Source organism: Mesoplodon bidens, assembly GCF_964165515.1.
Source record: "Mesoplodon bidens genome assembly, chromosome: 7".
Classification (NCBI taxonomy): domain Eukaryota; kingdom Metazoa; phylum Chordata; class Mammalia; order Artiodactyla; family Ziphiidae; genus Mesoplodon; species Mesoplodon bidens.
This window is the reverse complement of record NC_138164.1, coordinates 54,341,691-54,355,352: the sequence shown is the minus strand read 5'-3', so window position 1 is coordinate 54,355,352 and position 13,662 is coordinate 54,341,691. Positions and strand designations below refer to the sequence as shown.

Here is a 13,662-nt window from a genome sequence, read left to right as displayed (position 1 = left end):
ACATGATTTACCAGCAGCATCTGATACAGCTGATCACTCTTTTTCCTCTTCAAGGAACACTTTCTTCACTTGGTTTCTAGGTCTTCTTCTTACATCTTTGTTTATTTTTCATCTCCCTAATCTCTTAACTATGTGAATACCCCAGGACTCAGACCATGGGCCACTTTTCTATTTTCTATTTCTTACTTTCTTGGTGATAACTTCCAGTCTCTTATTTTTAAACCATAAAACACCAATGATTCACACATTTTTATCTCCAAATGAGCTTCCTCCTGAACTCCATACCTGTATATTCAACCACCTGTACATAGTGTTTCCATTTGGATTTAAAATAACATTGTAAATATGTGTCCAAAATGGAGCACTTAATATTCACCTCCTCCAAATCTGCTTTCTACAGTCTTCCCCACTTCAGTAAATGGCATATTTATTTTTTCCAATCACTCCGGTGAAAATCATTAATCATTAATCATTAATGCCTTTCTCTAATAGTGAATTATCCATTCCTCTGCAAACCTTTTACACTTTGCCCTTAAAATACGTTTATAACCTGACCACTTTTCAATACACCTTGGTTCAAGCCAATATCTCTCATGTTGCTACAGAACAGTCTCTTAACCAGTCTCCCTGCTCCATCCTTTGCTCCTACCCTCACTCTGTTTTTAACACTGCAGACAGAGTGATCTAGTTAAAGTATGTCAAATCATCACCTAACTACTCTGTTCATTCAAATAGCTCTTCATCTCAATCGGAGTAAAACAAAAAGTTCTTACAATAATTTACAAGACCTGGCTTCTCTACATGACTGTGCCCTACTACTGTTTCCTTCATTCATTCTGCTCCTGCTACACAGGCCTTCTAATTCCTGCCTCAAAGTCTTTACACTTAACTGTTCCCTCTGCCTGGAATGCCTGTCTCCCACCAATTTGTACAGCACCCTCTCTCTTTTCCTGCATGTCTTTGCTCAAATGCCACCTTTCATGGCCACCCTATCTAAAATGATACCCCCAACACAGTCCCTACCGCTCTTACTATATTTTCCTTGTCACCTTCTCACATACTACAAATTCTATTTAACTTGTTTATTGTCTGTCCTTTTCTCATTAAAATGAAACTCAAGAGGACAGACATTCTGATCAATTATAAACTATTTTTTTATCCTCTGCTGTATACATATTGCATCTAGAAACTGCCTGGCACATAGCAGCCACCCTAAACTACTTCCTACTGTATCCTAATGAGTGGGACACAATGTTGAACACATATTAGAATTGCAGTAATTAAATTGTGTCAGCTAATATTTTCATAGACCCTTAGGGCTGGCATGGACTTTTATCCAGCTACTACTTAAGTAGAATTACATTTCAAATACTACGGGCAGAGTGGAGTCCGTCCTTTTTACAAAGTTCTCTAAAGAAGGCTGCTATACAATCATTCTTAGACCAATTCTTGCATTTATTATTCTTTGCAACCAGAAAATTTCTTTTCCCTACTGAACCTGTGTTATTCATGTTGTACATTAGGCTCAATACTGCCCTATACATTCTCTGGACAGTTAAAATGGCCAACTCTCATTATCTACCAGAGCTTCTCCCCACAATTCTTTTTGGTTATTTGACCCAGACCCAGAAAAGGAAAGGTTGGACCACAGCAGATGATATAGGGAGCATATCTCAGCAATACAATGGAAATAATACTCCTTTAAGTGTCAAAAGCCTGGGTTCTAGTTTTTGCTCTGCTCATTATGTGATGCTGGATAAATAACTTTGCCTAAGTATATACAGGCATACCTTGTTTTATTGCACTTCACTTTATTGTGCTTCATAGATACTAGGTTTTTTACAAATTGAAGGTCTGTGGCAACCCTGTGTTGAACAAGTCTACTGGCACCATTTTTTCCAACAGTATTTGCTCACTTTGTGTCTCTATGTCATGTTTTGGTAATTCTCACAATATTCCTAACTTTTTCATCATTATTATATTTGTTATGGTGATATGTGGTCAGGGATCTTTGATGTTATTATTACAAAAAGATTATGACTTGTTGAAGGCTCAGATGATGGTTAGCATTTTTTAGCAAAAAAGTATTTTTAAATTAAGGCATGTACATTGTTTTTTTAGACACAAATCCTACTGCACAATTAACAGACTACAGTACAGTGTAAACACAACTTTTATATGCACTGAGAAACCAAAAAATTCGTGTGACTCACTTTATTGTGATATTTGCTTTACTGCAGTGGTCTGGAACTGAACCCACAATGTCTCTGAGGTATGCCTGTACTTACGCTTTTCTTAAAAGGTTCCTGAGAAGGTGAAATCAGATTGAAAACTTGTTCTTGCCAAAGTAGCCTTCATACACACTTTGTATTTTCCCCTTATATCGTTAGCAAAGACAGGAAAAAATAAGTAAATTCCTATGCCAAGTCTTCACAATCACCACTTTCTAAACTATATGTTGAAAAATCTGTTCTAAAATTACACCTGGATTAATACCAATATCACTAGTCCAGAGTTTCTGAAACTGCCCTTTTCCAAAAGCAGTATGTTTTTTCTCTGTTCTTTAGGCACAATATCTAAGATACCTCGTCTTCTCAGAAGTTATAAATATCAACTTTCTAAAACCCATTGGGCAGATATTTCTTTCAGGAGGGGGAGGTAATTCATGTGGATTTTGAGTTTGAATCATTTAAAGTACATTCTTCACTACTTCCATTTCTATCTATACTTATTTTCTTTATAATAAAATAAAAACTTTAAATATACTTCCTATGATATAAATAATATTCATTAAAACAAATTTAAAAAAATGGAAAAATAAAAGTAGAAATCTTCTTAGTGATGCCAGTATCTTTTCTAGTATATTTTCTCTCTCTCTCTCTTACTATATATTCTTCTCTCTTGCTCCAAAAATGACTTAAGGTGGTTTAGAAAAATAAAGATACACATATTGACTGTTTCTAATCAAAATTCTGTAATGTTATGGATTCATTCTAAACTTTATAAGGAAGATCAAAGATCCAAAAATAGTCAAGGCAATTCTGAAGAAGAGTAAATAGAGAAGTCAAACTTTCCCGATATCAAAATTTATGCAAACCTTTAATAATTAATACAGTATGGTAACTGGTATCACTGAAGGGTTAAAGGGCTAATGGAATAGAGAAGCCCAGAAGCAGGACTATATGTGAAAATGTGATAGAGACAGGAAGCACTATAATTCAGAAGGAAAAGTTAGACAATTCAATGAGAGAAGGTAATACAACAAAGTATTTTTAGCTCATGGTCTCTGATATCAGACTGCCTGGGTCAAATCCTAGCTTAGCCACTCACTAGTAGCATGACCCGGTGCAGTATCAATTCTCTTAGCACTTGGGTTTTAGTTTCCTCATCTGTAAGGAAGATAATAATATAGTACCTACTTCACAAGGTTCTTGTGAGGGCGGAACAAGTTGTTATAGGAAAGCTTTACCACACACACACACACACACACACACGCACACGCACACACACGCACACACACACACACACAACTTCCCCAGAATAAATCTGAAAGCTCTTTTCCAAAAGTCTAGAGTATATTTATTTGAAAAATGTTTAGTCACTGCATATTCTATGGCATGACACCATGCCTCTGAAACTAAAACCACCTCTCTTTCTCCCAGGGTTCCCATCATATCACCAGCTACTTATATTTTAACAATGACAACAATAATAGTACTCAATGAGGGTTTAAATAAAAATCACTTATTAAAGAAAAGATATAGCTATTTGTCGCTAATAGTATTTTTTTCCTCATAAGCAATTTGAAATATTGTAAACCAAATCCATACCCAATTCAGAATAATAAGCATTCTAAAAAATGATTTTAAAACAAAGTTCAAAGCTGAGGCTATCCTTTAGCTGTACAGATAGTCTTCATAAAAATTCAGATTATGGGCTAAAGTTACTAAATGATAGTATATTCAACTGTGTTTAGAAAATTCAAAAAAGGCTCATGCTCCAAGATCTAGTACTATTTGGTTTTCTGGCGGCCGTATCTGTACGCTGCTGCCCTCTAGCGGGCAGCATGGTAAAAATAAAGGACCACACTCACCACCTCACACCCACCTTAGTCACATAATGACTTCTGAGAAGACAGCAGAAATGAGAGACATTTTAAGGTTCGTTGAACTCTGCATGTTCTTGGAAACATGCTAAAATTTGTAACTCCAAATGTGTTTAGATCAGTCCCTTGAAGATTACTGAGCTCATTAAAAACCGCAGCCCAATTTCATTGTTGAATCTCCGTGTTGAAATAAGGAAATGCATTATTTTCCAACAGAACAAAAAAGCAGCCAAATATTCATCTTTGATTTTAGAGAAGTGCAAATATAAAGTAATAAGGATTTAGACAACTACATACTTATGGTGAACATAATTCTGTCCAAAGCAACAAGAAAGCTGGCAAAATGTACTATCATTTAGAGGGAATTTTAAAGTTGGATAATGATTTTCAAGAAGTGGGCTCTGTAATCCTGCTTTGAGAGTATACTATAGCAGTGGGAGGTATAATGATTTTCTCAGACTTGAAAAAATGACACACACACCATCTGGTCTGGAAACATGGATTTTTCTTTTCTCTCTCTCTCTCTCTCTCTCTTTTTTTGGCAAGCTCAATGAGAATATGCCTAGGGCTTACAAAAAACAAGGCTGAGAAAGCACTTCAAATAAAAGCAAAGCAAAGCAAGACAAAACAAAACAAAAAGCCCCAAACCCTACTGGAAATTCAAAGTAGATACACTGGGAAAAAAAACTTCTTCCAACACATTGGTCTCAGCAATGAATGACAAATCAATGTGACCTTGTCAGGGTTTACCAAGTTTCCCATATTAATTTAGGTATTTAATAATTATTTAAAGTGCACCAATCATACCTAGACCTGTGTTACACAAATTCTTAAAAATCCTTTTAAATACAGCTGAAACCAATACTATCAATTGGACTAAATCGTTAAACACTGAAAAAATGTAACTGGACTTTTTAGAGTTGCCTGGCTGTGAACCCAACATTTGATGGAATGAGACACTCTCAATTTTCCATCCTCACAGGCCTTTCAATGATCACCTAATAGAATTAATGTCTCATCCTTAATACAAAGAAATTTGGTGTATGACTTCAATATGTAATGTGCTGGTTGCCCTAATTCAGGGTTTCTTAACCTTGACACTATTGACATTTTGGGCTAGATAATTCTTTGTTTGGTGGTGGGGGGCAGGGAAAAGTGGGTGTCTTGTATACTGTAAGATGTTTAGAAGCATCCCTGGCCTCTACTTACTAGATGCTACTAGTATACCCTTTCTAGTTGAGACAGCCAAAAAATGTCTCCAGATGCTGACAAATTTCTGGTGGTACAGAGTTTGCCCCTGTTAGAGCAACTGCTCTAATTCATGACTCTAGATGGAGGCTCCATGGTCTAAGACAAGTCTTTTTACAAGTACCAAGAAAGCACAAAGTGACTAGCTAGGAGACCTAATACTCTCACTCACCCGCTGGCATGCAAATTAAAGCCATAGAAGGATAAAACCACACACCTATTAAAATGGCTAAAAACAAAGCAAAACAAAAAAACAACTGAGGATACCAAGTGTTGGTGAAGACACAAAGCAAACAGAACACTCATATATTGCTGGCGGGAACGCAAAAATGGTATAGACTTAAGAAAACAGTCTGGCAGTTTCTTACAGAGATAACATTGTGTTACCATTTTTCCAGCATCCTACTCCTAAATATTAACTCAGGAGAGATAAATATTTATGTTCACACAAAAACCTGTGCAAATGTTTAGGGTGGTTTTACTCATAATTGCCAATACTGTCTTTCATTTACTCAACAGGTAAATAAAACTCTGGTATAACCATACAATGGAGTACTGCTCAACAATAAACAGGAATGACATACATGCAGTGGCATGGGTGAGTCTGAAATGCATTATGCTAAGAGAAAGAAACCAGACTCGAAAAACTATGTCATGACATTATGGAAAAAGCAAAAAATACAGAGACAGAAAACAGATCAGTTGCCAAGAGTCTGAAGTGGCAGGGCGATGTGACTCTAAGGGAGCATTAAGAAGAAACTTGGGGTGACAGAAATGCTCTACACCCTTAGTGTGGTGGCGGTGGCCGCAAAACTCATTCATTTGCCAAAACCCATCAAACCGCACGTTAAGAAGGGTAAATCTTACTACCTGTAGATTATATCATGGTAAACCCGACTGAAAATAGACAAGCAAACCAGACAGGGTGGAGGAAGGAACCTGATTTTTACACTTTGGGGTGGGGGCCTCATTTCATCCTAACAATCTAAGTTAAGTTGTTTATATTTTGACTTTTTAAGATGAAAGATGACTGCAATATTTTACTTCCGTCCTATAACAACAGCAACAAACTCCTTTATTCACAGTTGGCAAAGAGTACAAATATCATCAGTGTAGACTGAATGTGCCTGGGAGTGAAATTAACTTTCTGCAGAAATGTAAAGGGAACAGATCTTATGTGATTTAGAATGGCTACTCCTGCATTTGGGCTTTGTTCTCTCATTAGTTTTCAGACTTATTTGTTTCAATACTGGGCAATGAAATACTTATTAGGCACAAATAGAAATCTCATATTACTTTATAAGAAAGTCCAAGTCCTCTCATTTTTCCTTTAATTTTTAAGAAAACAAATTACACAGTCTAGCAAATGTTTATGTACTACTGCAGATGAAACACAAATTAGAAAAACTGCACTATGTAAAACAGTCAAACACATGTCCAATTGATTTCTTGCTGCCTTGGAACAGATGTTTATAAAGCTCTTGATCTGACCTATCTTAATATTCTCATTTTGCATTCAGCTAGTTGTCTTTTATAAGTGTACACCAAGAATCATAGAGAAAGAGCAGGTGAGTAGCTAAATGTGCTGTCTTGTAGACATCAAGAATTCTGATAGCCAAAGTAGGCAGACACAGTATTATCAACCCGGCATGGAAAGAAAAGCTGTACCAATAAAAATCTTCATGGCATAACTTTGCCAACACATACACATTTGTCTCTAATGGATTTATTCCTTTCCTTCGTCTTCATTCCACCTTCCCTTTCCCTTCTCCACCAAACTGACCAAACACTTTTCTTAATTATTTAGGAAGCTTCAGAAAGTTAAAAGAACAGCTAAACCCAGTTGCAATTCATCCTACTCATGTCTACTCACATTCCTACAATTCACCCCTACTCACTGAAAAGCATTATAAGGGAATGATGATAAGAAACTGGACAGTTAACGTTGGTTTTTGAGGTACTTCAAAGGGAAGTGAAAGAGAGAGGCTAGATACACATACCAGACTTCAGTGCAATAAAGTATTTACAAACATCTGAATGGAATCACCAGGTCTCAATTCTAACCCAATAATAAGGAAACAGTCAAATTATATGGTTGGTTTTTGCTTACCAAAAGGGAATTTTAGAAATGTGATAAAAAAAAAAGACTAGTTAAAAATAGAACCATCTGGATTATTCTCCTTGCATTGAGACCATCCTTCCTCCCTCCCCTCAACTTCCTGCACAACCCAAGAAAGTAACTTTACCATCATGTCTGTTTTTAACTTTGTATTTATTTCAGAAAAAACTTTGTATTTACTTTAGGACCATCATGGATTTAGAATCACAGAACTGGAAGGAATCTCATAAAGTCTGATGATAATCCATTGGAATATTTTCAAATACTCATTCATCATGTATGTGTATCCCCTTCTCAAGGATATTAGTGGAATCATGTACTTAGAAAATGCCTGGAACTAGCAGGTACCTAATATACATACTGAATGAACAGATTTGATTAAATTAAATGGAACAGAATTAGACTGTGGAGGGGAAAAAGCCCAGCAAGGGCTCAAGAAATGCAGAGTACATTTGAAGGGCAATTTCCATATCTTACCTAGTAATACATCCCTCACGATGATCACTTTAAAAGTGCTATTCTATAGGATGGGGGCTGTTTGTGTTTTACAATCACCTTTAAGAACATGTAATTACTAGATATTTACTTTATTGCAGTTTTCAGTTTTGTTTTGGCTTAGTGTAAGCTACCCATCGTTAAGTTACAGATTAAATTTAAGCTATCATTATATTTCAGTTACTTTGTTTTTGCATCAAAATGGCTTGGCACACTCCCTTACATACACTGCATATTCTGTCCTGTAATAGAGACAAACCTGGGTCACAACCCCAGCTCTGGTCACTTACTGGCTATAAAATTTTGCAGTTCTGGAATAGTCTTGTAAAAATGCAAGAAATAGATATTCAGTTATTAAAGGGATCAGTCCCAGAGTCTCAAACACTGATTCCCATTTGATGTTTTGCTATTCTTTGAAATCCATAAATAAATCACTCCTAGTAGGCAAGGAAAAAACCTTTCTAATCTTCAATTTCCTCACATATCAACACCTGCCCTATCTACTGCACAGGGCCATTTTCAAGTCAAATGAGAAAATACATTAAAGAGCTTTATAAAGAAAAAAGTATAAAGTCAGCCTTTGGAAGTACCACTATTTTTCCAATTGGAGATGAGCCAGCCTAATGGAGTGAAAGAAGATAGTCTTAGGAACTGGATAGAGGAAAATTCCTGAATTTAAAATCTGGATTCAATCACTTAATAACCATATGATCCTGAGCCAATTATTCCCAGTAAAATGGGGATAATGACACCTATTTTACATTGTTATAAGGATTAGAGATGATGTATGTAAAGTGCTTAATTCCATGCCCGGCATGTTGTGCTAAACACTCAATATTTATTATTATTACAATACGTCAACAGAATTTTCTCATGTGATCACGCTACACATTAGTTCTATACAGCCATCATATTGACAATACATGGCAAAGACCAGCACAGAACACAAGTTTTCTTTCTGACAGAATTCTTTTTAAGTTTCAGCATACTAATCAAGAAACAGATTTATTATATTGGACACAGTTATAAATGTGGAATTTAGGATATCAGTCCAAGGGATAAATTTTAAATTAACTTCAGGAATAAAATTCATAAATAACTGAATAATATGAAGCAAAGAAACACAGTTTAGTATTCATGTTTTTATCCAATTGGTTCTCAGATTTCGAATGGATGTGACAAAGCACTGACTAATGATCCAACATCCAAAAAGGTCCACCTATTCAAATAATGAAGTTATACAATACCAGGATACTAACCCCAAATCTTTCTTAACTGTATTTCCTTTAAAATGCATCTTCCCTCAACTCTCCCCTGGAAAACCATACTTCCCACTTACTTCCCTTTACTTAGTAAAAAGATTCAACTCTTGAAAAGCTTCACACACAGGAGAAATCATTAGCCACAATCCACTTTTCTGCGTGCATCTTAGGTTTTCTTCTTTCCTGGTATCCAAATGCACACTTTACCACATTCCAGTCTTTTTAACTTATTGTATTTCTTCTCTCAGGGAATATTTTCACCCTTGAGTTTCTGTAGTCACCTGACAGTTTTCTTTCTTACTTTCTTTCTTTCAGCTTTTCACTCCCTATATGTTCAAAACAATACAACTCAAAGTTTTTCCTGATACAGTGGACAATCACTGTACAAAGCTAAAGCAGAGTAAATTGGTCAGCTCTGTCTGAAGCAGTTCTGGTTTCCAATGAGTCTAATCTTTACATCTCAAAAATGTTCAATACGCTCTTAAGAAGACAGAGACCTAAATGAAAATCACAATGAAGGCAAATGATAAACTGGAAAATTGTGACTAATATGTTTTCGTAATACAGCAATTGACAGGAAAATCACTTTGAAAAGTGAGGTCTATTTTGATGCACAGTACCAACTGTAATATCTTGTAACTCATAGTCCCAAAGGTTTTAAATCAGAACAAAAGAGATAATCACTAGGAATACAAAGCTTCTTAATTTTTCAAACAAAATACTTTATTAATACTTTTAAAATTAATGACTGTCTAAATAAATACACTTACTTACATTTTTGAATAGTTGCTCAGCAAGTTCTCTGACATGCTTTATCATCTTCACTGGGTTATTTTCTTCAACTTTAATTCGCTCTACTTCAAAAGCTACCAACTTGGAAAAAGAATCAAATGGTAAAACATCAACTCCCTAATATGCTGAATATAGAAAACCATGTGAAAATTTCACACAATTTGCAAACCAAAAAGCATCCAAAATGTATACTATTATTAAAACAAAGTATTTTCGATTTTTACTGGGTTTTGCCTCTATTCTACAGTTACAGAGTCAATCAAGCCCTTGCATGTTCTGGTGGTCTCTCTCTGATGATTTAGGGTCCTGTTTATTCTTGGAAAAAGTCATTTCTGGAACTCAGATTCTTCTCTCATTCTCCAGGCCTCACTCAGAGAATTCTCTCAGAGAATTTCAGATGGTCAGAAAGTCTTCAAACATTTCCCTAACTCACAAAATATGAACCAAATGTTCAAGTTGGGTCACTCTAGTCCTAGCATGCTAACAGCATGATTTGAAACAAGTCACTAAAACTCCTGAGCTTCAGTTTCTTCATCTCTAAAATAAGACGGAAGAACAAGATGACCTTTAGGTTCCTTCTAGTTTTCAAATTATATAAACTCTGATCCATTTCCTAACCAACTAACTTACTGGGAGAACTGTGCTAGCGTTTACACTTGGAGTAGAACAAAGAGTACTGACAGGAAAAAATGAGGTATATAGGGAGGAGGTAAACAGATAGATTTTTTTTAAGGGTATAATGTAGGAATTTTCATGCAAGGAACTAATAGATTCACTGGAGCAGACAGACATATAAAACTATGACTCCACCTCTTCTAGGCCAGGATTCAGAAGGACTGCCAAAGAAAGTCAAACATTTCTTTCCTTCTAGCAGGTCTATTTGATGGGAGTGTGGGGATAAGACAACACACAGTGCAAGCTGTCACTCCAAGCTCCATAAGCCTTGTGTGTGGTAGGCTGCCTGTGGCTAAATGAAAACAAAGATCCCTTTCCCAGGAGCAAGTGCAATTTTCCTAAAAGCACATTCCCCTGCAAACCAGTTAAATGGCCAAAGAGGATAGAAGAAGAAATTACTTAGGTCTGGTGTCCCATTTTTTTTAAGCCCTTGACTGAAGTAAACATACAAATAACTGGTTTTCAAGTAACAACATCAATAAGACATCAAAAATCATCACTGTAGACAGAAGACAGAACTGGATGAACACTAAGGGGAGACCCAATAGGAATCTCACACAGAGTCCTTGCCTTATCGTTGTTTCCAAACTGAAGAATCAATCTATCCATCTATCTATCTACCTATCTATCTATCTATCCCTTATGTATATAAATGAACATAATAAAAGACAAATTGCCATATAAAGTTAGAGACATAAAATAAAGGCTAAGGCAGACTAGTGGCTCTCAGAGTCCTCTACTCTGGGAAGGTCTGGAGGAGGTGGTGAGATATGAGCAGAGTATGGAAAATGGACTGAAAAGGAGAAAGAGAGTACTTCAGACAAGGGAAGGAGTTACAAATACAGTCAGAGGCTGTGGCAAGCCAGCAAGCAAGTTTTCTGGAAGTAATCAATCTGGGTTATTAGTTGTGATGAAGATGCCAGAGAGAGCTACTAAAGGAATTTGGATAGAAAGCAAAGGGTACATAAAGCAATGTTACTATTTAGAATGCTTCAGAGACTAATAAAGCATAGGTGCCAGAAAGGACCCTGGGGAGCACCTAATTCATCCACATAAAACATTATGTATCAATTACTTAGTTCAAGATCTAAAGGCTGGATATGTTAGTATTAGATAATCAATGATCAATCATATTAGAGAATCAGAGATCAACAGTGATCAGAAAAAACTGTCCACCTCAGGGCAATCTCTCCCAGATCTTCACATGCTTTGTGTTATTATTAAGTAAAGCATTTGGTGCAGATCTCCATACTCAGAACTAAAACATGTGCCTTTTCTTTCATTCTTACCTTACTTAACTATCTTTACAGAGAATAAAAGACCCTTCTCTGAATCAAGCATCTTTAAAACCTTGATTCCTAACTGCTCTACATAAAATAAAACCACCAGCAGCATAATATGATCACTATTACTATTCTTCACTACCTTGGGTGCCAGGAGTGTTTTTCTTTTATAGACTTCTAAGAACTTTTACATTTATTGGTTCCAATATAATGTTCTTCCAGAAATTGAAATGGGAGTAAGAGTCATTGTTCTATCCACCAGAATGGGCTGCTATGAACATAGTTAAATGATAAATGGAAAGATGCATTACAATAAGAAAAATCACAACTAGCAAAAAATAGGATCCTTATTTTGAGTTGCATCTGCCCTAACTTTTCCTTTATATGGCCAATTCCTTGAAGATAGAGACTAAATCTGTCTTAAATATACTTAGTATCTCCTAAGGGAGCTAGACAAATGTTGATTATTGATTAGTAAGAATGGCTTAGCTAAATGCAAAGAAGGTGCTAATTCTTATTTGAAATCTGCTATATTTTCCAAGGATTAGTACTTAAGAAAACACCCTTATTTGTGGTTCCATCTTTTACCGAGGAACTGAAATTGTCTTCCCTACTTTATTTTCCAAGCTTTGATTAAAATAAAGATAACAGTTAAAAAAAAAAAGAATGGCTTAGCTAAACTATGGCTCTAGGACACTGACAGACTAAATGTAACTGCAGTCTGAAATAAACTATTTATACATTGAACTTAGATCTTTCTCTCTATAAAACTGATAAGTTCTATCTATACAGTCACTGTCAATTTTTCAAAAAGATTTTAATCAAATATTTAAAATTCAGTTGTTCAAGGGAATTCCCTGGTGGTCCAGTGGTTAGGACTCCACACTTCCACTGCCGGGGATACAGGTTCCACCCCTGGTCAGAGAACTAAGATCCCGCAAGCTGCACAGCGGGGCCAAAAAAAAAAAAAATTCAGTTGTTCAAGATTTTTATGTATTTCTGAGACATCCAATTATATATTTTTTCTAATTTTTCTAATCCACATTATAAACATCAAGATCTGATATGCATAATAATAAATATTTTTGATTTTGATTAAATGTTTAAAACACTACTGCTCTACTTTTATCTACTAGTCTAACTTTGTGTGTAAATAATGCATTCATTTGATAAGAACTATACCTCATCAAAAAGATCACAGGATCTATAGGGAGGACCTCTTTCTGAAACAAAACCTGCAAATGCCATTCCATTGAGAACTTTTGTGAGGAAATCATTCTCAACCAAACCACGCTGTCCCAAGAAAGCTGTCTGTAAAGAAAGAAAATGTGAAATGAATAACTTATCACTTAGTAATGGATGAATGATCAAAATAGAAATATAATAGAAAGATCAAAGTCTGAATAAATGTCTTCATGCATAAATGTGTTCTTAAAAAATACATTCCTCTCTAAAAGGGTTTTGATACCTTAAATACTACATGTATTGAAAAGAATAAAAATGAATCTGTCTGTAATGCAGGAGGGGAAATCAGAAATAACCTCAATTTTAAAAGAAAAATCAACTTAAAGTTACCATACTATAAAGGAAAATATGTCAGCTCCACAGTACTATTAAAGATTATCATACACCTGACACTAACACAACACTGTAAATCAACTACGTTCCAATAAAAATAAATAA

General features: G+C 35.5%; 1 protein-coding gene across 6 annotated transcripts in view; it reads right to left on the bottom strand.

Annotated features, from left to right (window-relative positions):
- The window catches only part of SBF2 (SET binding factor 2), a 469,332-nt gene that overhangs the window by 189,541 nt on the left and 266,129 nt on the right, over positions 1–13,662 (bottom strand). For all 6 annotated transcript variants that reach the window (XM_081239230.1, XM_081239229.1, XM_081239231.1 and 3 more), the window contains 2 exons: positions 13,162–13,290; positions 10,004–10,102 (listed from right to left, as the gene is read on the bottom strand). In XM_081239230.1, the coding sequence (XP_081095356.1) occupies positions 10,004–10,102; positions 13,162–13,290 (228 nt within the window). The remainder of the gene's footprint in view (positions 1–10,003; positions 10,103–13,161; positions 13,291–13,662) is intronic.